The sequence below is a fragment of the Mustela nivalis genome, assembly GCF_964662115.1.
Source record: "Mustela nivalis genome assembly, chromosome: 11".
In the NCBI taxonomy this organism is placed as follows: domain Eukaryota; kingdom Metazoa; phylum Chordata; class Mammalia; order Carnivora; family Mustelidae; genus Mustela; species Mustela nivalis.
This window is the reverse complement of record NC_139030.1, coordinates 68,263,802-68,290,457: the sequence shown is the minus strand read 5'-3', so window position 1 is coordinate 68,290,457 and position 26,656 is coordinate 68,263,802. Positions and strand designations below refer to the sequence as shown.

The window sequence follows — 26,656 nt, the reverse complement described above, 5'->3', positions numbered from 1 at the left end:
TAACACTGAGTCGCTGAGTCGCCCAGGAGCTGCCAATTTTCAAAAGAATTAGATAATCAGCCCAGGATGATGATGCATCCCTGTGACTTGCCGCATACAAACATTAGTTCCAGGTGAATTTAAAAAACGAAAGACAAAAGTCCTGGGAAAAAAAATAAGAGAATACAGAGGTCTGTATAACTACTTGAGAGCAGCTAGAGCTCATCAGGGTATCAGTCTGTGGCATCTCTGAGCTATCTGAGTGTGAGACTCACCCGTGAGATCATAAAGAGCTGCAGTCCCCCTCAAGAGGAGGGAGCCCCCCTCAGAAAAGCCACGTGCCCTGAGCAGGGGAATTGTGGTCCCAGCTCAGCAGCCCAGGCCCTGGCAAAAGCAATCTTCCCAGAAGCAAAGCATCCTAAATATGGGTTTCCAAAAGCAAAACCAACAAATAAGCTCCCTTCCAGTGACACAGACAAGGAAACAAGCCCCCTTTGGTGAGGGTCTACAGAAAACTCAACAGACTCAGACACGTGAGAACATCCATTTACTACAAATGCCTGCGTCTATGTTTAAAATACGAGACGGGAGTCACGGAAGGGAGCAGAACAAGACTTTCTCAGAAACAACTACATATTGAAAGAATCAAACCAGCTTTTTAGAAATTAAATTTTTGCATTTCAGTCTTTAAAAAAATGAATTTGTTATTTAAACTTTCCATCAAAGATCTCTAGGCCCAGATGGCTTCACTGGTAAATTCTATCAAATGTTTAAGAAGGAAATAACTTCAATACTACACATACTCCTCCAGAAATTAAAAACAGGCAGAGCACATCCAACCCAGTGTTTGAAGCTAGCATCACACTGATACCACACCAGACAAAAACATTGCTAGGAAAGGAAACCACAGACCAATAACTCTTGTGAACAGAGATGCAAAAATCCTCAACAAGATGTTAGCAAACCCACTAAGGCAATATGTAAAAAAGAGAATGAATTCACTACAACCAAGAGGGGCTTTATCATAGCAATAAAAAAATTGCTTAACATTTGGAAATCAGTTAATGTAATTCACCATATCAAAAGGCTAAAGAAAAAAAAGAGGAAAAAAATCACACAATCATATCAACTGATATCAAAAAACCACTGGACAAAATCCAACACCCCGTCACAGGAACAAACACTCACAAGTGAGGAGGAAGAAACATCTTCCACCTGCCCAGGGGCACACACGAAGAACCCACAGCCCGTGATGCTGGCCTTCCAAGGTCCGGAGCAGGGTGAGGAAGCCCGACTAGCCTCTTCTCTTCAGCACTGTCTTAGGGGGAACAGCCAGTAAACAGAGGCAAGAGAAAGAAATAAAAGGCACATATACCGGAAAGAACGGCATAAAGCTGTCCAATTCATACACGACAGGATCACATACATAGAAAAATCCTAAGCAGTCATAAGACTAACAACCAAAGGGCGCCTGGGTGGCTCAGTGGGTTGGGCCTCTCAGGTCATGATCTCAGGGTCCTGGGATTGAGTCCCACATCGGGCTATCTGCTGGACAGGGAGCCTGCTTCCTCCTCTCTCTCTCTCTGCCTGCCTCTCTGCCTACTTGGGATCTCTGTCTGTCAAATAAATAAATAAATTCTTTAAAAAAAAAGACTAACAACCAGAGATTTTTTTTTTCAAAGGGGGTGGAGGATAAAGGGTTTAAATAGACACTTCACCAAAGAAGGCACACAAATTACAAAGAAGCACATGAGAAAAACGTTCACTATTATTAGTAATGTGGGAAATGCCAAGTTCAACTGTCACGAGCCGTCATATGCCAGCACTAGGGCGACTAAAATGCCTAAGAGTGGAAACACAGAGCGTTGGTCAGGGTGGGAGCAGCTAGAACACTCGCAGAGTATCGGCAGGAAGACACGATGTGCACACACGGGCCCCAGAAAGCAGGATGCCAGTCAGCCCAGGATACAGGGCTTGCATGAACTATCTGCCCAGAAGAGAGATTCAGAACAGCCCCAAACTGGAAGCAATCCAAATGTCCCTCGCGGGAAGAACAGATAAGCAAATCAAAGCGTAGCCACACAAAAGACCCCTATACTCAGCAATAGGAAAGAAGACACAGGGAGACAGCAATGGCTTGGATGACCCTTAGAGCCCTGGAGCTGTGTAGAAGAACACCCCCTGGCCTGAAGCTCAGCAGGGAGATAGGCCTGACCTAGCCAGGCAAAAAGCAGAGCACAGCCAGACTGGGGCAGGGGCAGCAGGGGCAGCGGGGCGGGGGGGGGGGCCTGCGCTAGGGAGCAGAGGGGCTTTGGAGGGCAATGGGAAAGCTCTCCTCATGATCCTGCAGCTGTGGGACTATCTCAATGCTTCCTGAACTAGGCACTGACCATCCTTTTAGTGTCTGTAAATTATCTCAATACAGTTAATGTGTAATGTTAATGAATGATGAAGCAGGTAGTCAGGGCTGAAAAGAAAGTCAGAGGATCAGTAGATTTATGAGAATAAATAACCCAGAATGCAATGCAGGGAATCAAGAACATAGAGCTGGGAGAGAGAAGTTAAGAAATAAGGACAGGGAGAACTGAACAGCTAGCTGGAGAGAGAATGGAGAGGAAGAGGTAAGAGGAAGAGAGTGGAGAGGTAAGAGTGAGGAGCAAAACCACAGACCAGCCTCCCAGATGTGAAAACCCAACAGGAAGCCGTGGTGTGGGTCTGTCTGGGCAGGAATAACCAAACTGATCAAAGGAACAGACAGTGGCCACCCCCGGCCCAGTGTGGGAAAGAACCCTGGACACTTGACAGGGAGTGGTGCCCAGCACTGGCCGCAGGCCCATGGGGAAGCCATGTACCTCCCTTGGAGGTACAACTCCATGTGCCTCCAAGAAACAGTAACAGGAGAGTGATCAACATGCAACATGCGAAAAGCCATGTCCAAGACATCAAAGACTAACCTTGTGAAAGTCAAAACTTTCATAGATAATTAGAAAGACCTTCAGTAGACTTTGGGCAAGGAAGGTTTTCTTCAACAAGACACAAAAAGCTCTAACTGTAAGACTAATAAATTTATCATTAAAGTTCAGAATGTCCGTTCACCAAAAATACCACAAACAAAATGATAGAAACCCCAAACAGGGAAAATATATTTGCCACATATATAACCAGGAAATTCATATCCAAGAGAGTTCAAAAGGCCAATAATTTAAAATTTAAAAAATAATAATACAGTAAAAGACACACGGCTCCATGGAAAAAATGACAACAAGAATTTCACAAAAGAGGAAGCCTTAGTGGACAGTAAACCTGTAACAAGGGGCTTAGCTTTATTAGCACAATCATGACCATTTTACACCTACTAAGCCAGCAAAACCTAATAATTTTAATAATATCAAATATTGATAGAGATCAGGATTAATGGCAACACTAACAAACTAATGTAACCTCTTCAGAAAACAGTTTAAAATAAGTCACACATTAACCTACTGGGACAGTATATCCCACTCTTAGACTTATATTCTATAGGATCCTTGCACATAAATAGCAAATCACACTCAAGAATGTTGGGGCAACATTGCCCTCAATGGCAAAAGAAAAAAGGAAGAAAAGAATAAACCTGAGGGGCACCTGGGTGACTCAGTGGGTTAAGCCGCTGCCTTCGGCTCAGGTCATGATCTCAAGGTCCTGGGATCGAGGCCCGCATTGGGCTCTCTACTCAGCAGGGAGCCTGCTTCCCTCTCTCTCTCTGCCTGCCTCTCTGTCCACTTGTGATCTCTCTCTGTCAAATAAATAAATAAAATCTTGAAAAAAAAAAAAGAAGAAACCTGAACACTCATCAACAAGAAAACAGATTTAAGATTCTGGCATATTCATACTATGACTCATAACAGTGTAGACAAATTCTATACACGCAATGAGAATAAATCTCACAATATAGTAAGTGAAAAAAATCAAATCACAAAAGACCATTGAGAGTAAAATTCCCTTTCTACATCACCCCCCATCTACATATATTGTTGAAGGGTACACACAAATGTGGAAAAACCCAAACTTCTGGCAGATTTCCTCTGAGGGTCCAGCAGCAAGATGGAATGGAGGGCCATACAATGGCCTAAGGTCTTTCAGTTCCTAATTTGGGGGTTGGGCTTAAATGTGTTCACTTCACTGTTATGATTTATGACTAATGTCGCATTTATCCTTTTGAATGGTCAAGCAGCATATGCTAAAAAGTTAAGAGATGTTTCCTACACATACATATATCCAGTGTGGGATCGTAAGAGCAACAGCTGATTAGGAACCAAAAGAGTAAGAAATAAAAGAGAAATTAGATAGCAAACTAACAGAACCTGTTGCTTCCCTTCTCTAACTATCTAAAGGGACTATTTCTAAAATAAAGAACAACATGATCACATTTTCATTTCTGTTCCATTTCTATTCCAACCAACTGACAAAGCACAGAGACTTAATGATAGCTTCAGACTACACTGTGAATGTGAGAAAACTCTGACTTGTAAAAAAAAAAAACAAAAACCTCTCTTTAGACTACATTGTAAATTTACTAATAAAACTCTAGAATACATAGTAAGTATTATAAAAGTTGGCTTTGTAAAGGTAACAAGAAGAGGGAGAGAAGGGAAGAAAGGGAAGGGAGGGTAGGGGCCAAAATGCTTGGTCTTGCATGGCGGGGCGGGGGTTAGATAAATGGTGTCCAAAGCCGACAAATCAAGTGGCTGCAAGAAAGCCAAATCCCTTTATGGCTTCTGTGCCCTCTGTGGCCGGCCACGGGCTAGTCAGTGTTGCACACCACATCCATGCCATGTGGCACCAAGGCCCACAGCACCTCAGCAGAGCTACCGAGCACCTCCAGCTCCACAGGCACAGGCTGGCCTCTGAGAACACCAAGCCTGGCTTCACACAACCTTACATCACTCCTTTTTCACAGGCTTAATTCAAAGACTAACCAGAAACTCCTGCCAGTCCAGCCCTAAATTTTTAGAATAATTTTCCTGGGTTTTGGGTTTTTTGTACCTACTCTGAGCAGAAGATACAGGATGTTGAACCCAGGAGCCCCAGGTGGTATCTCCATGTGATCCTACTACTATTGCTAGTTTTTATTTCAGAAGGCATGAGACTGCCCTCAGACCAAACAGAAGCAAGGAGAGATTTGCAGGGAGCTTCTGGGAAAGTACTCTGAGCTTAGGGGTGAACTCTGGGAGGCAACCAACTTTCCCTCACAGAGCTAGGGAGCAAAAAGCTCCAGCTGCTCCCACCACTGCTGGAATATCAGGAGCAGAACCAGCCTCAGAATGAAGCCAACACAATGGGCAGCAGAGCACAAGACGGCGAGGATGTCGTTTTGAGGATAAATCTACCCTAAAATCTGCCTTGCTCTAGACTTTGGGGGCCAATAACTACTCCCCCCTCCCCCAGAGCCTTTCTGGGGCTGTGTCTCTTTCTCACCTGAAGGCATCCTAAAGACTAGCTAGGATGATGGCTGCTGGGTTGGAGAATGTGAGCAAGAGGCATTTCGCAGACCCCAAAGGTCAACAAGGGCTTCCTGGAGGAGGCACCAGCCGAGCAGAGCACCGAAAGGGGAGTGAAGAAGCCTTCCTGGCGGACAGCCAGAGGCACCCTAAGACCAAGACTGCCACAGCACCCTCGAGGAGGAGTACGTGGGGACGGGCCTGAAGAAGTCAGGCCTAACTCCCAGGTTCTCCTACTACGCCTGCCCTGTCCTTTGGACATTTTCCCAAAGACCGACTTTAAAAGGGTCTGTGCTTGGGAGTGACACTACCAGACCCGCATCCTACCGAAGATAGGGGCAGGGGCGTGGCGGACCGGGTACAGCGACGCAGGCGAGAAACAGGCGGTCTTGAATCACAGCAGCGGCGGAAAGACGGCGCGGGGACACAGAAGGCAGAATTCGGCACAGGACGGGCAGTTACTGGGTGATGAGGTGCGGAAGGAAGGGGCTGCAAGGCGTCCAGACCGCACCCTGGGCTCCGCGCTCAGGCACCGCGGTCGTCTGGGAAGAGAGCCGCGAAGACAGGACGAAGAAGGCCGGGTATGCAGGGGGCAGCCGGCGAGACGCCCGCCGCAAAGCGCGCCCGGAGACCCGCGGGCGCCACAGCGAGCAGTGAGAGGACGGCGGGCAACCGGACGTCCGCAAAGCGCACGCCGCCAGCTCGGGGGCGGACGGGGCGCCGGGGGGCGTAGGCCCCGGCGCGGCCCGGGAGGGCAGGTGCGGCCCGGTCCCCCCGGGCCAGGGCGCCTCGAACGGTCTCAAGGCGGTGGCGGGCCACCAGCGGCCGGAGCCGCAGAGGGGGCGCGGGGGCGCAGAACTCGGCAGGAGCTCGTCCACCGGCCGCGCCAGGAGCCCCTAAAGCCCGGACCCGCTCTCCCCAGCGCAGGTACCTCACCTGGGGCCTTCCGGAGTCCCCCGGCCAAGTTTGTTTCACCGAGCGAAGCGAGCCTCGCCTCCCCTCTCGCCCACCGGCCAATCGTAGAACAACTCGTGTCGATTGACAGGTCCTCCAAGCCAACCACTAGCACCTGGGGGCGGGACTCAGTGCTCCCGAACCGAGAAGCCCGCGCTCACGGTTGCTAGGGACGCACCCCCGCCCCCCCGCCTTACGGCGCCTCGGAGGGACCAAAAAACCTACGGCGCATCCGCCCGCGGGATTTAAGTGACTCTGTTTCCTCCAGTCTCGGAATACACCAGGGTCCCCTCTCTGAGGCCTCGAAGGCGGGGGGCGAAAGGAGGCTCCCTCACGGGTCAGGCACGCCCACAGGGCCGAGGGATCGACGGAGGCTGCGGCCCGCTGGACTGGGTCGACTGGACTGGCTTCTGGACCAAGATAAGCTGTTCCCGCACCTGCGGGAGGGGCTGGTCCCCGGTGCCCCGGCCCCAGCACGAGCGCGGGCGCCCACCGCTGAACGTTAACTGGAGACGGTCCCTTCTCACGGGCCAAGTCCGCGCGGCGACGTCGGGACGAAGTTGGCCAGTGCACAGACGCAGCCGCTGAGACCTGGAGGGGCCGGCACGCACTCGACTGGCCCGCACTTTGCAGCCCCGCGCAGAGACCCTCCACGAGCCCACGAGCCCTCAGCATCTCCCAGATTCTTCTCTCCGCTTCCCTGCAGCCACGGCTGTGTGCATGCGGCCCCGACCGCCCCTGTCTTCTTACCCGCTCCTCGTCTCCAGAAGCCTCCGGGGCGCTCTCACATTACCTGTCCCGGGGAGGTGAGGCGGAATACTTCTGTGGCTGAGGACCACATGGCCTCTCCGTTGAACTACAATTCCCATGAAGTGCTGAGGCTGCGCAGGCACGTCGGGGTTCAAACTCTGGGTGGGATTCCATTGGCTGAGCCAGCACCAAGTCGGGACCCCTGATTGGCTGAGGGGCCTGAGGCGACAGATTCCGGAAAGGGGAAGAGCAGCCAACATGGCGGCGGAACGCGGCGCGGGCCAGCAACAGTCGCAGGAGATGATGGAGGGTGAGCGGCTTCGTGGGGCGGCGGCCCAAGGGCCCAGCGGGAGGGGGGCAGCGGCCCACACCGGCCTTGCCTAAGAGAAACGGGCCGTCCCGCCTCTGACCGTGGCCTGAGCCCCGCAGCGCGCCCTGACAGCTGGCAGCCGGCTCGGCGGGTCAGGGGCGGCCTGGGACCCGGGGACCCCGGGCGGAGGCTGCAGTGGTCAGGAAGGCTCGGGCGGCCCAGAGGCGCCAAACCCAAGGCTGGCTGGGAGTAGCGGCGCAGGCGGGCGGGCGGGCAGGCGGGTACTGACGACGCGGTGGTCCCGGTGCCCGGGCGCCCACCTCCTGGTGGGAGCCTCGCACCGAACCTAGGAGCTTGGTCCGCCGCAGGTATGTCTCCCGGGGCAGCTATCAGGGAAACTGAGGCGCGGGGCGCCGTGGGACCTGCCTGAGTCGGCTTATAGGTGAACGTGGTGGAGGTGGAGAAGAATCCTCTCGTAAGAGAATGGGTTGTGGGGAAGGATGGAAAGGAGCCGAGAGATTGAACTGTTAAACAACGGAAGCCTGCTTTCAAAGGTGTCATAGTTCTGAAAAGACTAAATTCAACTCTTTAGTTTTGTTGAAAACAGTCATTTGCATATTATATGTGCATATAGTTAAACATACACCCACCAGTTGGAGAGTCAGTCTTGTCTTCAAGTGCTTACATGCTTTGGTCTCCGCTGGTTTGCGGGAGGGAGGAAGTTCAGTCACTGTCTTATGTGTAAAGTGCTCTGGAAGAAGGATGGGAGGTGGAGTGCAAAGAAGAGCTGACATGGAGTGAGGGCTGCCTAACCAAATCCAACTCTGACCTGAAGCTTGAAGGATAACTACAAATCACCAGGTTGTGGAAAAATCAAATATCATTTCAGGCCAGAAAAAGACTAAAGCAAAGGGCTGTGAAAGAAGGTGGTCTGTTTGAAAGATTTGACCAAGAGTGACCGTACTATTGGAGGAGGGTAGCAAGAGAAGGTCGTGGAGTACCTTGGTGAAGGGTCTTGGATCTTGTTGAGCAAAAAAGCACCTCTTCCTATCCCCTCTTCTCGACACGGTCCTCCCAATCTACTCCTTCCTCTTCACCTTTTTCCATGTCTTGGTAAACGACAAATACAAAACCCGGGTGATTCTCTCTCTCCCGCTCCCACCCATCCAAATTAATCAACAAGTTTTGATGCCTCTATATCCTTAATCTCTCCAGATCTTCAATACCTCTTCCATTCCCACCTCTTCCATTCTGTACTTTGAGCCAGACCATTGTTCCCACTATCCCAAAGTTGCCTTATAGTTGGATCTACTGTCTCATGCTCCAGACCCTCTGCTGCCTTAAAGATAGTGTTCCACATTTCACTTTGGCTGCCCTTCATTAGCTAAGTCCCTGCCACCCTGGTCACAGCCATACCACACCTGGTAGAATTTGCTCTCTCTTAGCCTTGACCACAGAGTGCCCTGTGCCTGGTAATAGCTAATTACCAAGTGTTTACTCCATATCATGCACATGCTGACTGCTTTTGTGCTTTTGTGCTTTAGTCCTGACAACACCTGTGGTCTGTGGGTCCTATCCTAGCCCCCTTATACAGATGAGGAGAGTGGGGCTTGGAAAACCAAATAGCCTGCCAGCACTGTGTTTATATGGACAAGGCGAAATTTCAACAGGAGTCACTGGCAATCCAAAAACTTTTGGAGTCGGGGCACCTAGGTGGCTTAGTCAGTTAAGCATCTACCTTCAGCTCAGGTCATGATCCTAGAGTTCTGGGATCCGGGCTTCTTGCTTAATAGAGAGACTGCCTCTTTCTCTCCCTTTCCCTCTACCTGCTTGCCGCTGCTCTACCTGTTTGTGCTTGCTTGCGTTCTTGCGCTCTCTCGCTCTCGTGCTCTCTTGCTCTCTGTCAGATAAGTAAATAAAATCTTTTAAAAAATAAAAAGTAAAAAAAAAAACTTTTGTTGGAGTCAAAGATCAGATTTGGATTTTACAATCACATCAGATTCTCTGAATGCAGAATAGATGAGACAGAGCCAGAAAAGTCCCAGAGAGACCAGTTAGAATGCCAGGCAGGAGCCCAGGCAGTTGCCAGGGTGGGGAAGACGGAGTGGATTCAGAGGTTTGGCAGGTTGATTTCATAAGAACTTGGTTTTATGCAGCCTGATTCCCTGGGTGCTACTTTTCTAGGCCCAGGAGGGGATACAAAGAAGAAATAAAAGTTCCTTTTCTCAAAGAGTATACCCCTTTGTGGACAAACTGTAACCAGGAAAGAAAATACTTTCAGTATTGTTGATAACTCCCAGTAACTTATTACTGTTTCAGCGTTTCACGAGAGACTTCCAAGGGAGATCATGAAAAAAGCTGGAAAAAGGAAAATTATTTGACAGTCTTACCAAAGGATTTTTACCAGTCTGCCATATTTAGTCTTGCCTTATTTATTAATTCAAAAAATATTTATTTCCCAGCCTTTCAAAGCTGTTGGCTGGTATCACTGTGTGCAGATGTTTGGCATCGGTGATCTTTATGTGGGGCATTTTGCACTATTGGCCATCTTCTCCTTTTTCATTACAGCCTTCCCTCTGCCCACAGTCTGATTTGAGTTAGTCTTGATTTCTTTCAGAACGTGGGCCTGTGAACTGGGCTGGTTTTCTTGGCCAAATGGATAGTGGAGCATGGATGAAGGTATGTGGTGGAAGGGTCACGATGGTCCCCGCTACATGGACATCCAGGCCAAAAGTGAGCCACACAGGAGATGCTTCACTGTGTCACCCGTTAGTCCACTTGGTCACAAATGATCCAGGGCTTTTACAACATCTGGGAATTCTTCACAATTTCCTTGAGGGCAGGAATAGTCTGTTACTCATCTTAGTCCCCATGTGTCCTCCCTGCTCTGCCCTCCCCCACACAAGTTGTCCCCACCACTATACGCCGCAGATGGTGCCCAAGACAGGAAAGACACTCGTGTTTGTTGAGCTGACTTCAACAAATGTTTCTCAATGAAGTCTTTTTGACTTATAGCTGGATGTCCGTCTGTTAAATATGTTCTTCAGAGAGTGACATAAAGTGGCTCTGAGTTCTTATTGATGTGTGTGGGCTTAGTTGACAGGCGAGTCGAATCTGAAGAGTCTGGCGATGAGGAAGGGAAGAAGCAGAGCAGCGGTATAGTGGCGGACCTCAGTGAGCACAGCCTAAAGGATGGAGAGGAGCAGGGGGAAGAGGACCCAGAAGGTACCAGGCCAAGTTAAGAGCCTTACACTCTCTAAGGGGGGAGGGTGCGGCCGTGTTGCATGTGATCTGCCCAACCCCACCACACCGCGTTGTGTCGTGTGGAGGCGAGGGCAGTGGGAGGACTGCTGCTCAGGAGGGGCATTCATTTGGCTTGTTCTTGATCTGCTGGTGTGGCAGTAGAGGCCTGCGGGGGGCTGGTGGCCATGCCCTCGGAGCATTGCGTTCCCTGAGGCACTCCTTTCGTGGGCTGACTCATTTATACCACTTGCAAGCAGGATGCTTTTTTTATTTTTTTTTTAGTTCCACTGAAGCAAATGCTACTACTAATAACATTATTAGTACTGGCGTGTCATCTGAGACAAAATCAGAAAACTGTTTTATTAACCATATATTCAGAATACAAGATTTGAAAAAAAAACATTTTTGCTGATGATGCTTTTGTTTGCTATCCTTGTCATGTAAATTAATTTCAGAATAGCACCTTTAGTATTTTAGAGAAATCATTTTTTTTCTTTTCTTTTTTTTTTTTAATATTTTATTTATTTATTTGACAGAGAGGTAGAGAGCACAAGTAAGCAGAGCAGTAGGCAGAGGGAGAGGGAGAAGCAGGCTCTCCGCTGAGCAGGGAGCCCAATGCGGGACTCAATCCCAGGACCCGGTGATTATGACCTGAGTCAAAGGCAGCTGCTTAACCTACTGAGTCACCCAGGCGCCCTAGAGAAGTCATTTCTAAGTCATGTTTCACCATATGAGAGGCCTGAGGTTTCATGCAGAAAATATCTCAGTAGCCTCCTGTTTTAGTGATTAAAAACAGCAACAAAATTAATTTAGAGATGAGAAAAGTAAGTTCTCAGTCAATAGTGGTGGTTTTTCACCCTCCCCAACCGTGATCTTTGTTGGTTTGGTTAGAAAAATTGATTTACATTGAAAAGAATGAGAGAGGGCATATGAACAGACAGAAAGATATGCAGGATACATTAGTAGGAAACAACAGCATGTTTCCCAACAGTATGCGTGTCGAAGTCTTACTGTTAAAGTGGTTAATAATATCTAAGTTTTAACATGCATTAAAGAGAAAACACACCAAACTGCAGTCGAAGGTCTCTGAACAGCAGGTTGAGAGGGTGCTGTACCTTCTGCATTGTCTAGATTTATATGCAACGTACGGACTTGTAGTAATAGTCATGCTCTACCCTTATGGTGATAAAACCCACAAATTCTTAAAAAAGAAATTCCTAATTTTTAAAATAACATGGTGCTCTGTGCCAGTGAAGATGATTGGTAACTATGGCAACCTAATTTTAAGGCAAAGGGAGATTACCACAAAAGTATCATCCACATTTACTTTGGAGCTCCAGAGTAGATATTCTGGAAGCAGCGTGGGTGGAATAAGTACATGGGAGTGACGGATGGAAGCTTTCGTTATGTCTAACTGAGTCACGGAAAGACCAAGTGGGTGGGAGCATCACCTGCTCTCCCATCCGAACAACCAGCGCCCATGGAGGACTGGAGAGTTGGTGGGGCCCTGTCCTGGGGCTCACGGTGACAGATTAGAGCAGCTAGATTTGAACCCAGCTTATCCGAACCCAGCATTCTTTGTTCCAGATGACTAGCTAATTAAAAGCACTCTGGAAAATGTTAAAAATGGGGGTGGGGGATAAGCACTTGGGTGTCTCAGTCTGTAAGCTGCAGCCTTTGGCTCAGGTTATGATCCCAGGGTCCTGGGATCAAGTCCCACATAAGGCTCCCTGCTCATCAGGGAGCCTGCTTCTTTCTCTCCCACTACCCCCTGCTCTTGCATGTGCTTACTCTCAAATAAATAAATGAAATATTAAAAAAAAAAAAAAACAACTCTGGAAATTTGTAGTCTTCTAAGTCCTTAAGAGAAATCGGGACTCGGTGCTCCCACCTGTATTTACTTAAGTCCTAAGTTCAAATAAAATTCAAAGGTGTCAACTGTTACCTTTCACTTATTTTCCTTAACTTATTTTTTTAAAAAAAGAAAAAGATGAATACATGATAGATTTGGGGAAACATTCTAGGCTGGTAATATTGCAGAAGTTAAGCTGTTCGGAGGGGCCTGCCCTGAGTGCTGGGCGTGCTACAGACACAGCCACCTTAAGCTGTGTGACCACCTGTCCTATGGAGCCCACGCCTGGTCTCTGCCCACCGGCCATGCTTAGTTGTCTTCAGTGGTGCCTTGCCCTCTCACAGTGTCCTGGTGTGGACGCTGGATGGCTTGGACACCTGCCTTCATTGTGCTGCCTCTCTCCTTACAGCTTCCACAGTTCACGGATCTTGGATTTGTGCCATCTCGGGGCGAGGAATAATTTGGGTATATCTCTTGGTTTTGCCCAACTCCTTTTATTTCATTCCTATGTTGGTTGATACCTTGTAAAGTTATAGCAAATAATTCCAGTAAATAATAAACTGTAGCCACGGCATATTTTTTTGACTGGCCATTGTTTGTTGTTATGGAGAAGGCATCGTGAGAAGACTGAATTAGCCAGTGCCAGCCAGTGCTGAGTGGTTAAGCTGGTCAAGTGCTCCTCTCGGCTGCCTCCAGTCAAGGGCCAGGCTGGCCAGCAGACAGAGTGAAGCCCTGGTCCTTGGGAGGTGCCAGGAGCATGAGGTCTGAGGGCTGCAGGCCCATTCCATAGCAGAAGCAGATATAGCTTTGCGGTAAGGGGGCAGGCAGCAGTAGGAACCAGGCAAAAACAGCAGTGGGGACAGCCACTTTCCAGGAGAGCGGGAGCCACATGCTCCCACCATGAGCGTGTCAAGCCAGGCGGCCCAGTTTCCTCAGAGAGCCAGAAGGGACATTAGAGAAGTGTCATCCAGTCACAGTATATGACCTCATTCAGATGCTAAGACAAGCAGACTGAGGGGAGAAATTGTCAGACATGGATGAAATCCAAGGATCGCTGTTACTGTTTTCAAGCACTGAGCTGTTTTTAGACATGCACACATCCATCAGTTCAGGAGAAACGAAGACCAGGAAGCGGCTGATGGCAGGCCATTGGGCCAGGGTCTGAGCGCATTGCACAGCTCTCGCCCAGCACTGGGGCAGGGGGGTCTCTGCCAGGAGCTGCTCGTGCCTCCGGCGGAGAAGTATGTTTAAATCGGTCAGGGCTCTCCAGTCCCTCTGTCAAGCTGTCCTTTGTTTTGGTGTCCTCTTTGCAGAGATGAGTGTTTATAGATTCGAGGCCACTTTCCAAAGCAATAAAAGGCACACCCTAGAACATCTGACATGCCCAGCATGAGCAGTGTTCATGTGGTCTAATTTATTGCCACGGACGAGAAAGGAGAGGGCCGGCTGCTGCCAGCTGGGCAGCTCTGGGCCACTCCCCTACCACGCACTGGGCTCACCTGAGGCTCTGTCGGCCTCTCCCCTCCTTCCTGCAAACAGGTTCAGGCTACATGTCCTTCCCAGGCAAGTTTAGTGGCACACATGGAAGTTTGGAGACCTTTGCTGGTAGCCAAGTTCAGGAACATCTGAATACTTGAAAGGCAACTGTGACTGGAGCAGTGCATTAACCCTGCCGCACCATCCAGAGCCTCCGTGTGCCCCCACGTGGCTTCTGCTGGGCGTGATTTTGCTCTGAGCCAGGCAACCCAAGTCCCAGGGCCACGGACGCTAGGGTTCTGAATGGGCTTTGTTTTTCCTTCTCATTTTTTCAGAAGGACAAGAGCTGCCTGTGGATATGGAAACCATCAGCCTGGACAGAGATGCAGAGGTAATGCCCCCTGCTGGCCGCAACCTTCAGGGCCATGATGATGGACCACTCTGACTGTCGGGGTGTCTTTTATGGAGGTTCCAGATTAGTAAGTGATTTCCTAGGCAAGGTCGTCTGTGCCCAGCTCGGTTGGGTCAGATTCCTTGTGTCCTGGTTGTTTCTAATACCAGTGATTGAAACTCCAGGTCTGGAACCAGAGGATTGGGTGGCCGATGAACCGCCCTTGTCATCTGAATGACACGAGTAGGTCTGGTGATTGCATTGTCCATGGCAGGGCCTCAATCTCCCCAACATCGGAAGCACACTGAACGCTGGCAGCTCCGGGCAGGCGGGAGACTATAGGAAGCCTCACCTGGGCACACCCCCACCCCAAGCCCACAGCTGGCAGCAGCTGCCTGGGCCCATGTTTGCACTCAGGGGCCTGGGGGGAAAACGGACTTTACTTGCTGCTCATTTTTATGTCAGACTGCCAGCGAGCATCTTGCAGCCGTCCCCTGTGTCACTGTGGCCTGTCTACAGGCTTGACAGTGTCTCCTCACCCTCCCCTGCACCCACCTCCAGGAAGCAGGTCTTTAGGTGCTGCTTGGCAGCTCGATTTCTTCTTCATTTCAGGACGTTGATCTGAATCACTACCGCATTGGAAAGATTGAGGGGTTCGACGTGCTGAAGAAAGTGAAGGTGAGGGCAACTCTGTCCTTCCTCTGGAGGGGACGCTGACACCCCGGAGCCCATCCCACCCAAAGGGTGCAGGGGGGTCTCTGCCGGGAGCTGTCTAACTGGGGGTTGGTTCTGCCGGCCCATGTCCTGAACTGCCATCGGCACTTTGTATCCTAAATATGGCGGGGTCTACAGCGCTATCCAGGAGGTCGACGGCCGCTCCCCTAGGCCAGACAGTGAGCTGGTGCAGAGCCTGCCTGCAGTTAAGCACACCCAGACTATAGTCCTTACCTCATTCAGTTCAGTTTGTTCAAAATTGAGCTTAGTGCCAGTTTGCTCTGCTAGGAAACAGCATGCACACCCAACCCTAACCAGTGCCTCCCTCACCAAGGAAGTCTGCTCAGTGCAAGGCCTGCCTCCAGCCCCTCTTTGGGTGTCTGTCTATCGTCTCCATTGTTGGCACATTTCTAGAAGACAATGGGAGCATGAAAAGTGCATCCCCTGCCCTGGAAAGCTGGTGCTGTGACACAATTGGCGTCTCATGGCCTCCCTGTTGCCTGTGTCAACTGTCCTTTTTCATCCCTCAGACTCTCTGCCTCCGTCAAAATTTAATTAAATACATTGAAAATCTGGAGGAGTTGCAGAGTCTGCGAGAGCTGGATCTTTATGACAACCAAATCAAGAAGATTGAGAATCTGGAGGCGCTGACACAGTTGGAGTGAGTCATAAGTCCGGGGGACGACTGTGGGGCTTGCTCCGTCTCCCTAGAACCACCCCTGGGCCCCAGTTCCCAGCCCTGGGAGCCACCTCTGCCACAGGGTCCTGCCGAGAGCCTGGCAGGCAGCTGGGGTGATATGTGGCCACCTGGTGGGGGGGCTGCTTCCAGCTTACTTGCATTCTGAGCCTCATGCCACCTGAGCTCTTTTAAAACTGAAATGTTTTGCTTGTTCTCAGGATTCTAGATATTTCTTTCAATCTGCTGAGAAACATTGAAGGAGTCGACAAGCTAACACGACTGAAGAAGCTCTTCCTGGTTAACAATAAAATCAGTAAGATTGAGAACATAAGCACCTTACACCAGCTGCAGATGCTGGAGCTGGGCTCCAACCGCATCCGGGTAGGTGCAGGCATGTGGCCAGGGGCCTGGCCTTGGGGACTGGCAGTGGTGGGTGCTGGGGTGTGTGCTTGGCTACGTGCTCCATTTGGTGGGGTTTGATTTCCCAGGAAGAGAATGTTAACTTCAGATCAGTGTTAATAAGAATGTGGTCTAGCCCTTTCTCTGCATAGAAATTTCATCTGTTTTTCATCCAGATCACAGCTTAAACCTTAGCAAAGCATCCCAGTTACATTCCACCCAAGTGAAGCACTTTGGTTTTCATATGCTGAGGTTGTGTTCTTTGGTGGCCTCTCTGAGATGACAGTGTCCCAGACATGGCAGAGTGGTGGCTCATAGTGACCTGACCTGCACACGGGCTGTAGGAAGCATGTTGCGACTCAGTAACTTGGTTGGCCCATTCTCCCTGGGCAGCTGCATACAACTTGGACACACCCCATGGCAACCTTACATCCTGCCACGTTCTGTCTGACCTCTGGGAGCACTGGGCAGAGGAGACAGAAGAGGCTTCAGTAAAGAGGTTGGTGTCCGTAGGAGCAGGCCTTTACCCATCTGATGATAGCTACTGGGCAGAGCCCCTCGTAGAAACGCAGGAGTCATAGGAGGACTGGCATTGGTGGGGGGGTGGGGAGGTGGTGGCAGCTGTTAGCCAGCAAAGAGGAAGGGTCACCAGGACAGTGATGAGGATCTCTGCTAGCCAGAAGACCACCTGATATCCCAGTGAAGACAGTTGTCTCCCCCACCTCTGCTGCAAACAGCCCTCCATCTAGCTCTTGGACATTCACAGCACACTGTACTCAACCCAGCTTGGCCCTTGAGAGCTGGGCAGGGTGCAAACCCAGGAGGACCTCCTGGGACAGTTGTGAGCAGTCATGTGGCCCCATGTAGCAAAGTAGCCTGTTTAAAACTAAAGAGTGAAGAGTGGTCCAGATGTCAGCATTTTATCAAGTATCTCTCTCTGCAGCGTTTCTGGAGAATGGTGGCTCATTGTACATCAGCGTAGGCAGTTCAGGAAGCCCCGCCCCTGAATCCTCATCCTCCAGTCCTGCTGTGGTGTGCAGGGTGGGATGCACCTGCCTTCTGCCCTGCTGGTGGATTACGTGTGCCCAAAAGCTGGCAGTGAACTCGGGAGGGAAGTAGGTCCAGTCAGTTAGCACGTCCTGGGCCACCTGCTCTCTGCAAGGCACTGAGATTGATGGTTGAGTAGAGGAGCATGGGATTCTGGTAGGGAGGGAGGGTTGTGGATCCTGAGATGGGGGACAGAGAGCCATGGAATGGGGGTGCCTTCTCCCAGGAATCTTGGGTGGCATCCTGAGGTCAGGGCTGCTTCTATGGAGACCAAGGTTCCCGGAATGCATTTTAACGAACCCTCCATGGAATAACGATATCGTGTGAGCTCCAAGCTTCAACGGTTGATGGGAGGCTGCTCACCTGTGGATGCCCCCTGACCTCGGGCTCATGAGGCTTGGGGTAAGCCTGGAAGATGAGACCTTGAACAAGCCACCTTTTAAGTGAGATTTCAGTGGAGAATTTCCAGAGTCGACAGATAACTTGCCCCCATCCAGGGCCACAGTCCAGATGGCTGTGTCTCCTTGCCCGGGCCCCTCGCCCACCCTGCTCCAGCTGGTTGGCCACACAATATTCACTGTGACCCTGTCTTTTTCACAGGCAATTGAAAATATTGACACGTTAACCAGTCTGGAGAGTTTGTTTTTGGGGAAAAACAAGATCACTAAACTTCAGAACCTGGATGCACTTACCAACTTGACGGTGCTCAGTATGCAGGTACTGACCCGCCTTCGCACCCCTGTGGCCGAGCCCCGGCTGGGGCATAACTGCCCGGCACCCCGCACACTCGTCTTCTGCCGTGTCCGGAATCAACACTCCCTTCACCATCAGGGAGCCACTGAAACGTTAGCTTTCAGAGACTCCACATCCATACACATAAAAGGTCCTTCCCTGAGTGGCTTCTAGCTACAGGGTCGTCTCAAGAAGGCTGAGCTTGTGCTAAGGCTTCCTGAAGCATCTGGCTCCATGGTGGAAGCTTCCACACCCACACAGAGAGCAGAGCCCTGTGTTTGCAAGTTGGCAAGCCCCTGAGTACGCCAGGCCCTCGAGGTGAGGTGCCACAGTGTGTGCTGGGCATGGCGGGTCTCCCCAAAACCAGTTGTACTTTTTGCAAAGTAGACGTTCTACAGACTTTTTTCTTAAAAAGGACCATATACTTTGCATTACAATGTGTATTAAAAGAAGTGCAAAGTAATTTATTTTAAAATTCAATGGATTTGACATTTTTTAATGACTAAATTATGGGGGTAGACCTTTCCAGGCATATCTAAAGAAGTGAGTAGTTCACCTAAAGGCCTCCAGCTCTCAGACAGCATTTTAGCCTGTGCGACAGACTTGAAATCTGGAGTGCGCTCACTACGTCCACTCCCTTCTGGCACACTCGGAATGCAGTGCCCTAGCATTAGGCCTCTCCGAGAGGAGCAGTCTCCCGCGCTAAGAGCCAATTTGTTCCCTCCCCTCTGCTTTTCTGAGGCTGTTGGCCCTCCGTCTTGCAGAGCAACCGGCTGACCAAGATGGAGGGTCTGCAGAGCCTGGTGAACCTTCGAGAGCTGTATCTGAGCCACAACGGCATCGAGGTCATCGAGGGCCTGGAGAACAATGTAAGACATGTGCTCGTGTGTCCGGGGCGGTGTGGGTGAGTCCTGTTCTAAAGAAGACTCGTTACCTCTAGGGGTCTATGTTCAAGACCATCCCCACTCATGCTGGGGCACGCATGAAGTTCATGTAGTCTCCGCTCTCCCCCGGGTGAGTGGGGAGCCAGTGCTGCACACTGCGGTCCCCAGCAGTACCTCGGCCTCTTCCCAGGGCCCCCAGCCTGAGAGGGCTGGCAGGTGTCGGCAGCTGTCCATCCCTCCCCATCCTGGCCACTGCACTTCCTGACCCATGGCTTTCCAGACCACAGGGGCCAAGAGATCTCAGCTTGGAACTGACTTCCTGCACGTCCCTTCTCCTCCTCCCTGCTTTTCAGCCACCCTCGCAGGGATGAGGAGGGCCTGTCCACCTCCCAGGGATAGCCCTGCTCTTGCCCCACATAGGACAGCCTTAGATGTGCTGAGCCAGGAGGGCCAGCGGCACTGGCCACTGCCTTTCTCAGCTGCCTGTAGGCAAGCCTGCTTTTCCTCCCTGCGGTAGTCGAAACAAATAAAATACTTTTTCTCTTTCAATTTTACTGGATTTTTTTTTCCTGTTTTGTTTATTGCCAGCAAAGGTAACCATATGGTTACTTTTGTTATTCTAAACCTAGCATTTCAGTCTTAGTAAAGGCTTCTTTGGCTTCTGTGCTTCAGCCCCTGGGTCTAGTCACCGTTAGCCATGTTTTAGAGGGAAAACCACATTCCGAATTTCATTTTAGCACTACCTAGAATTTCTGAGGAGTTACAGTTGGCCCATGATAAGCGTAGTCACCTTCCTTCACATTGCAGTCAGACTGAGAGCTTATAGCCCAGCAAATCTGCCGGGCGCACACTGGGGCCGTGCAGGATGGAGGGCCTCTCCAGGTGGGAGAGGCTGGACTCTACGGAGCCTGGGGACAGGGTGCTGTCTGCGGCATGGGCAACGGAGTGCAGGTCCCCAGCAAATGGGAAAGAAGCAAAAGTGGAGAATTTTACCAGTAGACATGCTACACTGTGGTCTGGGTTCAATGCCAGATCATTGTTAGGCCTCTGAACAAAACAGAGAAAAAGAAAAAAGCAGTTGTGACTTTAAAGGTAATTAGTTATTAGAACATTTATCATTGGGCCAATGTGACAATCTCCCTAGGGCTTCATTCAATTGGAAGTCAAATATTCATTTAATTTTTTTCTCTTAATTGATCTGGAATTTATTTTTGTTTGGGAAGTAAGGAAGTAATATATGTTTTTCCCAAATGGCAAATCCTCATCCCAGTACCACCTGTGATGCCACCTCAGCATTCAGGGCACCCCACCCCACGCGGCCCCATCCCCTGTGCTGTCCATGGTGTGTCACTGCACAATGGACACCCTGTCTGCTGAACTTGCTCACCCTCACCCCGCCCAGTACCTACCCCCCTCCCTTTTTTTGTGGGGGGAAGCAATTCTCTACTGGTTTGCTTTCAGATGAGCTTTCAAAACACTGTCCAGCTCCCCAGAAAAACACAGGACAGTGTCTAGCGCATAACCGAGTCCCTCTGCTCAGGGTCCCGGGCCCAGTCCTGCCAGCCACAGCGTCCCCGGGACCAAGCCTTCGTGCAGAGTCCGCACTGCGACCGAAGCCTGCCTGCATCTCTGCACGTATACCCGGTGACACTAGGAACTGCAGGACAGGCTCAGAGGGCTAGAGGTCACTGCGGGGGCAATCCCAGCCTGGCACTGCCTGCCACCCACCCTCTTCTGCCGAGACCCCTAAGTCCCTTTTTGCTACAGACCTCATCCCCCAGGCAGGAGCCTCCTGCCACGCTGCACTCAAACCACAGCCCGAGCGCGCATGGTGAGCCCAACACAAGCTACACAGAGGAACTCCTCATCTACGTGCCAATGCCCAGTGGCATGTGACACGGCATGGACCCTGTGGCTGCCTGGAAGGTGACTGGCCAACACTCTTGCTAGGTGACATGGTGGGGGCAAAGGGCGTGCCCTCAATGAGTCAGACACCGGAGCCAGAGCCCCTCTGAGTCGGCATGGCTGCTAGCTATGGGCTGACGAGTGTGTTCACGGATTTGTTTTTGTTTTATTGAGACAATTGGTAACTTTCCCTTAAAACTTGGGAAGGTTTGGAATCAGAATCCCAGGAACACAGCAGAAAATGTAAGAAGGGATTCACAGTCAGAAATGGGTACACAAGAAGGTTGTCAACCAACTTCTAAATGTTTCCCTTTTGATTTTAAGAAAAAAATGCTGGTTAGTTTGATTAAACCTAGTTTAGCAAGCAATGCAAGCTTTAACAGTTTTCATTTTTACTATAGTGTTACTCAACTCTGTTAAATCTTGAAGCTGAGCTTTTAAAAAAAAATACGCCTGAGGCTTAGGTGATGTGAAAGACAGCACCTGCTGAGCGTGCCTAGGAGAGGGGATCGTGGGGCGCAGGCTGGAAACAGGAGACACAGTGTCTGGCCTGCAGAGAGAGGGTGCTCAGTCACTCCAGACACCGCTCCAGCAGGCCGAGCACTCCTTCCGCTCTCTCCTATCAGCTGTAAATTCCAGGTCGGTGCCCGACCCACTCTCTCTCCACACCTGGGCCTTCCTCCTTGCCCCTTCCTCCTGGCGGCCTCTTCCTAGAAGAAGAGCATCCTCTGGGAGAATGGGCTGGGGCCACTAGGCTCCTCATCTCTAAGTGAAGATAAAAATACTACTATTCTGAGGATTACTTTTTTTATAAAGATTTTATTTATTTATTTATTTATTTATTTATTTATTTGTCAGAGATCACAAGTAGGCAGAGAGGTAGGCATAGAGAGGAAGGGAAGCAGGCTCCCTGCTGAGCAGAGAGCCCAACACGGGACTTGATCCCAGGACCCTGGGATCATGACCTGAGCCGAAGGCAGAGGCTTTAACCTGCTGAGCCACCCAGGTGCCCCTGATTATTATTTTTGTGGTATTGTACATGTCCTCAAGATAGACTGAGTAGATGTGGCTATAAGTGTCACCTCTTCTTCAGAGCCCACCCAGATGCCCCCATGCAACAGAGCCCCCTCACCCCTCACCCTGAGCCCCAGGACTGCCCTGCTTCCAGGAAGGTGTCACTGTGCTCTTCCAGGACCATGCGTCTCGCCAGGATGGGGACCCTGGCATGCAGGGCTCTGGGAGTCTGGGCTGGGAGCATCAGGTACCAGGAGTGATTGATGAGCGCTCTGCACAGTGGCTCTGAGGGTTCCATATGGGAGCAAAATGGGTGGCCTGCATCTCCATCCTGTTAGGACACTCCTGTGCCGTGAGGGTGGAGAAGGTGGCTCACCCTGCATCTCTAAGCTGGGCCCCTGACGCAATGTGCGCAGTCACACAACCATTGTTGAACTGAGATAATCCAGGAAAAATCTTATCTCCTTATTTTAGAACAAACTCACGATGTTGGACATTGCATCAAATAGAATCAAAAAAATTGAAAACGTCAGCCATCTAACAGAGCTGCAGGAGTTCTGGGTAAGTGGATACATGCTGGGGTTGATGTTGCTTCTGCTGAAATGGTACCTTGGAGCGGTGTGCTGTGAGTGAGGGCAGGAGAGTCTGCCCCAGAGCCCCCAGGAGGGTGAGGTGGGTTGGCACTGTCACCAGGTTTTGTGTGGGCTTTGTCTGTGGGTCGGCATCACCTGGGAGCCGAGTCTCCAGCCCCACATTACTCCAGATGGAGAGACCCTGGAATTGCCAAACCCAGCCCAGGAGCTCATGCATTCAATGCGGACATGCCCTACAGAAGGAGAAGGCGGTGGGCTTGTGCAGCCCGTCCTCCTGGGACTTTGCCAAATCTTCTCTGATATGTTGTTTGGGGAGTCAAATCGCAGAGCGAGTAAGAAGCAGTAGGGAGAGAAACAGGATGTAGGAAGTCTTAACTTCTGGACTCCTCTACACGCATTGCCAAACGATCCCTGAGACGAGGCCCTCTGTGTGAGAGCCCATGGGCGTCTGTACTGCCTGTCCCCAGACTGGTGTCCCCGCTGGGATCCCTGCACACATCTGACCCTGTGATGCTATGAGCCGAGTGTTGTCCCGGTTGTACTCAGTCCGACCAGGATTTGTGCTGAGTCTCGGGCACGATCCTTCCTCGTCCAGCCACGCTGCTGACCCTGCTCACAACCTGTGTGGTTTTCTTTCTTCATCTTAAAAGATCATCTGGGTGTGCCTTGAACATAGGTACCCTGCTGTGAGAATGTCCCAAGCCCCTTGTTAATAACACTGGGTCTTAGGTAGTGTCAGGTTGTGATGCCAGAGCAAATCTGGGGACACCAGACCCAGAATTAGAAGTAGGAAAGAAAAGGGTCACAGGCTGGGGACACCAGCCAGCCACCATGAGCCCAGTGGGTCTAGTGTACAGCCTACCCCTACAGGAAGGCACAGCTGGGGATTGGCTGCTTGGATCAGAGCAAAGGGATTTGGCTCTGGAGAGGCCAGGGAACCATACCGAGAAACCCAAGGTCAAATGAGGAGCCCTGTGGCAGAGGGCCTGGGTGACAGGGACTCTAGATGATCCTGAAGCCGTGTTTCTAAAACATGTGGTCCCTTCTCTGTGACCTACCAAGGGATAAGAGCGTGGGACCTGGGGCACTGAGACCACAGGTAGGGGCCGGCGGGGCACCCCACCATCAGGGAGGCAGGCAGGCTGGCAGTTGCTCAAAGTTGGATAGTCCCCTCCCCTGTGACACCCAGGGCATCTGCTGCTTAGACCCCAGATGGAGACAGTTAAGTGAGGCCGAGCTTACAGCACTTGACCGTGTCTAAATGCTCTCTTCTGATCTCCTGATCCCAGTAGCCCTGTGAAACAAGCGGGATTGTGCGTTCCAGAGGGGAGCCCGCAGACTGGGAGCTCCCTAGCCCTGCCATGCTCATACCACATGTGGGGGTGCCTAGTTGGTAACCAGTCTCTGAAAGAGATGTGGGAAGCCAGTCCTCATAAATTTTTAATCATCCAGATTCTGTGTTTCTTGATGTTCTATTTGTTCTGCCAATTACCAACAGAAGGATGTTGAAATATCCAGTCATGACTGTGGATTTGCTTTCTCCTGCCAGCACCGTCAGCTTTTGCTTCTTGTATTTTGAAGGCTTTTATTAGTTGCACAGACGTAGGATTATAATGTCTTTTTGAAACATTGTCTTTTCATCATATGGAATGTCCCTTTTCCTCACCGCCCTCTGTTCTTGTCCTGAGGTCTACTCTGTTAATCTGGCCATTCTGTCTTTCTCCTGATTACTGTTTCCATGGGAATCTTTCTTCATCCATTTACTCAACCTGTGTCTTCATAATAAGTAAAATGTATCTCTTATAGACCACACAGGGGTTTTGTTTTTTTTACCCAGTCTGACCCATCTCTGCCTTTCTTTCTTCCTTTTTTTTTTTTTTAACTTTTTTTTTTTTTTTAAGATTTTACTTATTTGTCAGAGAAAGCAAGGCAGAGTGGCAGGCCAAGGCAGAGGGAGAAGCAGGCTCCCTGCTGAGCAAGGAGCCCGATGCGGGACTCGATCCCAGGACCCTGGGATCATGACCTGAGCCGAAGGCAGCTGCTTAACCGACTGAGCCACCCAGGCATCCCCCATCTCTGCCTTTCAAGCGAGGTGTTTATCCTATTTATATTTAATATAATTGCATTTATTTGCATCCTGTGCCATGTGGGTTTAAGTCAGCCATCTTGCTGTTTGTGTTTGTGTTTTATTTGTTCCTTTTTCTCTCTTTTCCTACCTTCTTTCGGATTGGGAAAAATGATGTTATTTTGGGGATAATCCATTTTATTTCCCCTGTGGGCATATTTGCTTTTATCTATGTGTTTTGTTTTTAGTGACTGTTTTAGGAATCACAAAGTGTATTTTTAATTTATCACAGTCTGCCTTCAAGTAATATTACACCACATCACAAATAACAGAAGAAGGAACACGCTTCCTTTCCTCTCCAACAGCTAACATTATCTTATGTTTTACTTTTAATAGGCTATAACCCCATGATAGGTCACTGTATCAGTTATCTTTTAAGGAAATTTAATTTTTTTTTTTTTTAAGAGAGAGAGCACCCAGGTGGGTGGGGAAGGGCAGAGGGAGAGAGAAAATCCCAGGCAGGCTCTACACTGAGTGCAGAGCTCAACATGGGGCTCGATCTCATGACCCTGAGATCATGACGTGAGCCAAAATCAAGAGTCATATGCTTAACAGACTGAGCTACCCAGCTGCCCCAAAGGAAATTTAATAACAAGAAAACTGACTTGTTTTACCATTTTTGGCATTTTTTAGTGTTTTGTATAGTTCGCACTGTGGCATTTATCTTCCACCTGAAGAATTTTAACATTTTTTATTGGGCAGCATGCTGTAAACTAATTATTTCTGCTTTGATTGATCTGGAAAAGTCTCTTTGCTTTAATTCTTGGAGGGTAGAGTTACAGGTGCATGGTCCTGGTGTGGCAGCTTGGTGGGAGGCTGTCTTACAACGCTGAGAACTTACCCTATTGGGCCCCGGTTCTCGCTGTTTCTGATGGGAAATGGTTCATTGTTCTTGTCCTTGTTCCCTCATGTGCAATACGTCTTCCTCCCTCTAGCTGCTATTTTATGTTCTTTTTATCACTTTTCTTTCTTGCCACTTGCCTGTCATGTGCTGTTGAGCTTTTTGGATCTATGGGTGTATAGTTTTCAAAGTCAAATGCAGAAAACTTTTGAAAATAATTTCCTCAAACAGTGTTTCTGCCTCTCCTTCCCCCAGCTTCTTCCTAAAACCCCCAGTGACGGGTATGTTGTCGAGCGCTTGGCAGCTGGGCCTCTGGCTTTTATGTTGTGTGCTCTCATTTGTATGACTTCTTCTCCTGTGTCTGCGATGTCATGATCTTCTCTTCCATGACGTTCATGTGCTGTAACCTCATGTACTCAACTTTTTATTTCAGATGTTATATTTTTCAACTCTGAAGAAAATTTGGTTGTCTTTTTGTAGCTTCTGTTTCTCCTCTTATGTGTGTTTCCCTTAAAGTCTTCCTTTTTCAAATGGCTAATAATTTTTGTATTGGGTGCTGGCCATTAGGATGGTAAATTACTGGGGCACCTGGCTGGCTCAATCAGTAGAGCATGCCACCCTTGGGGTTGCAAGTTCAAGCCCCACGTTAAACGTAGAGATTATGCAAAAATAAAATTCTTTTTAAAAAAAGAGAGATGTTTAGTTATTGACTCTCTGGATTTTTGTTGTTTTCCTTTAAAGCATATTGAACTTTTTATCTAGCAGATTGTTGAGTCACCCCATGGTCCTTTCAAGACTTGTTTTCAGCTTTATTAGTGTGAGTCTAAGAAGCCTGTCCTCTAAGGCTTCTCTGCTCTGTTTCTAGCCTGTGACCCTTGGGTGTCTAGCGAATGCCCGGGCATTTAGTGAGGTCTCTGCCTGTGGTTGGTGGGAGCACAAACACATCCTTTCCCTGCATGAGCTCGGGCCTTGCCCAGCTCGTGGCTTCTGGCGGCTGCTCTGGGGCCGATCCACACTCCCGATATCAGTCCGAGATTCCAGGGGACACCAGGTGCTCTTCTGGAGCTTTTTCCCTGCAGAGCTCACTCCTCTCCAGGAATTCCAGCTACCTCTGCCTCCCCAAACTGCATTCTCTGCCTCTGCTCAGAAGGCCACCAGGCTGTGCTTGGGCCCCTCTGTGGTCTGCAGAGGACTCCAGGCAGAAGGCCGGGGAGGAGAGAGCTCACCTCCCTTGTTTTCCTGCTCTCAGGAGTCGCCGTCCTGTCTTGCCTATTGTCCAACATATGCA

General features: G+C 49.9%; 2 protein-coding genes across 11 annotated transcripts in view; one reads left to right on the top strand and one right to left on the bottom strand.

Moving 5' to 3' along the window:
- PASK (PAS domain containing serine/threonine kinase) overlaps positions 1–7,088 on the bottom strand; it is a gene marked incomplete at its 5' end in the record, with an annotated part of 37,362 nt that extends 30,274 nt beyond the window's left edge. The window contains one exon of the mRNA XM_082690075.1: positions 6,639–7,088. Coding sequence (XP_082546201.1) covers positions 6,639–7,088 — 450 coding nt within the window. The remainder of the gene's footprint in view (positions 1–6,638) is intronic.
- A 66-nt stretch (positions 7,089–7,154) lies between these two features.
- PPP1R7 (protein phosphatase 1 regulatory subunit 7) overlaps positions 7,155–26,656 on the top strand; it is a 29,020-nt gene continuing 9,518 nt past the window's right edge. The window contains exons 1-10 of one of the 10 annotated variants that reach the window (XM_082689716.1): positions 7,396–7,473; positions 10,091–10,152; positions 10,570–10,710; positions 14,380–14,435; positions 15,048–15,113; positions 15,680–15,810; positions 16,047–16,209; positions 17,875–17,991; positions 18,771–18,875; positions 22,284–22,370. In XM_082689716.1, the coding sequence (XP_082545842.1) occupies positions 10,143–10,152; positions 10,570–10,710; positions 14,380–14,435; positions 15,048–15,113; positions 15,680–15,810; positions 16,047–16,209; positions 17,875–17,991; positions 18,771–18,875; positions 22,284–22,370 (876 nt within the window). In that variant the 5' untranslated portion in view covers positions 7,396–7,473; positions 10,091–10,142. Of the gene's footprint in view, positions 7,474–10,090; positions 10,153–10,569; positions 10,711–14,379; positions 14,436–15,047; positions 15,114–15,679; positions 15,811–16,046; positions 16,210–17,874; positions 17,992–18,770; positions 18,876–18,946; positions 19,440–22,283; positions 22,371–26,656 lie in introns of those variants that run through there. The other 9 variants (XM_082689717.1, XM_082689715.1, XM_082689713.1 and 6 more) reach the window with 9 other exon arrangements.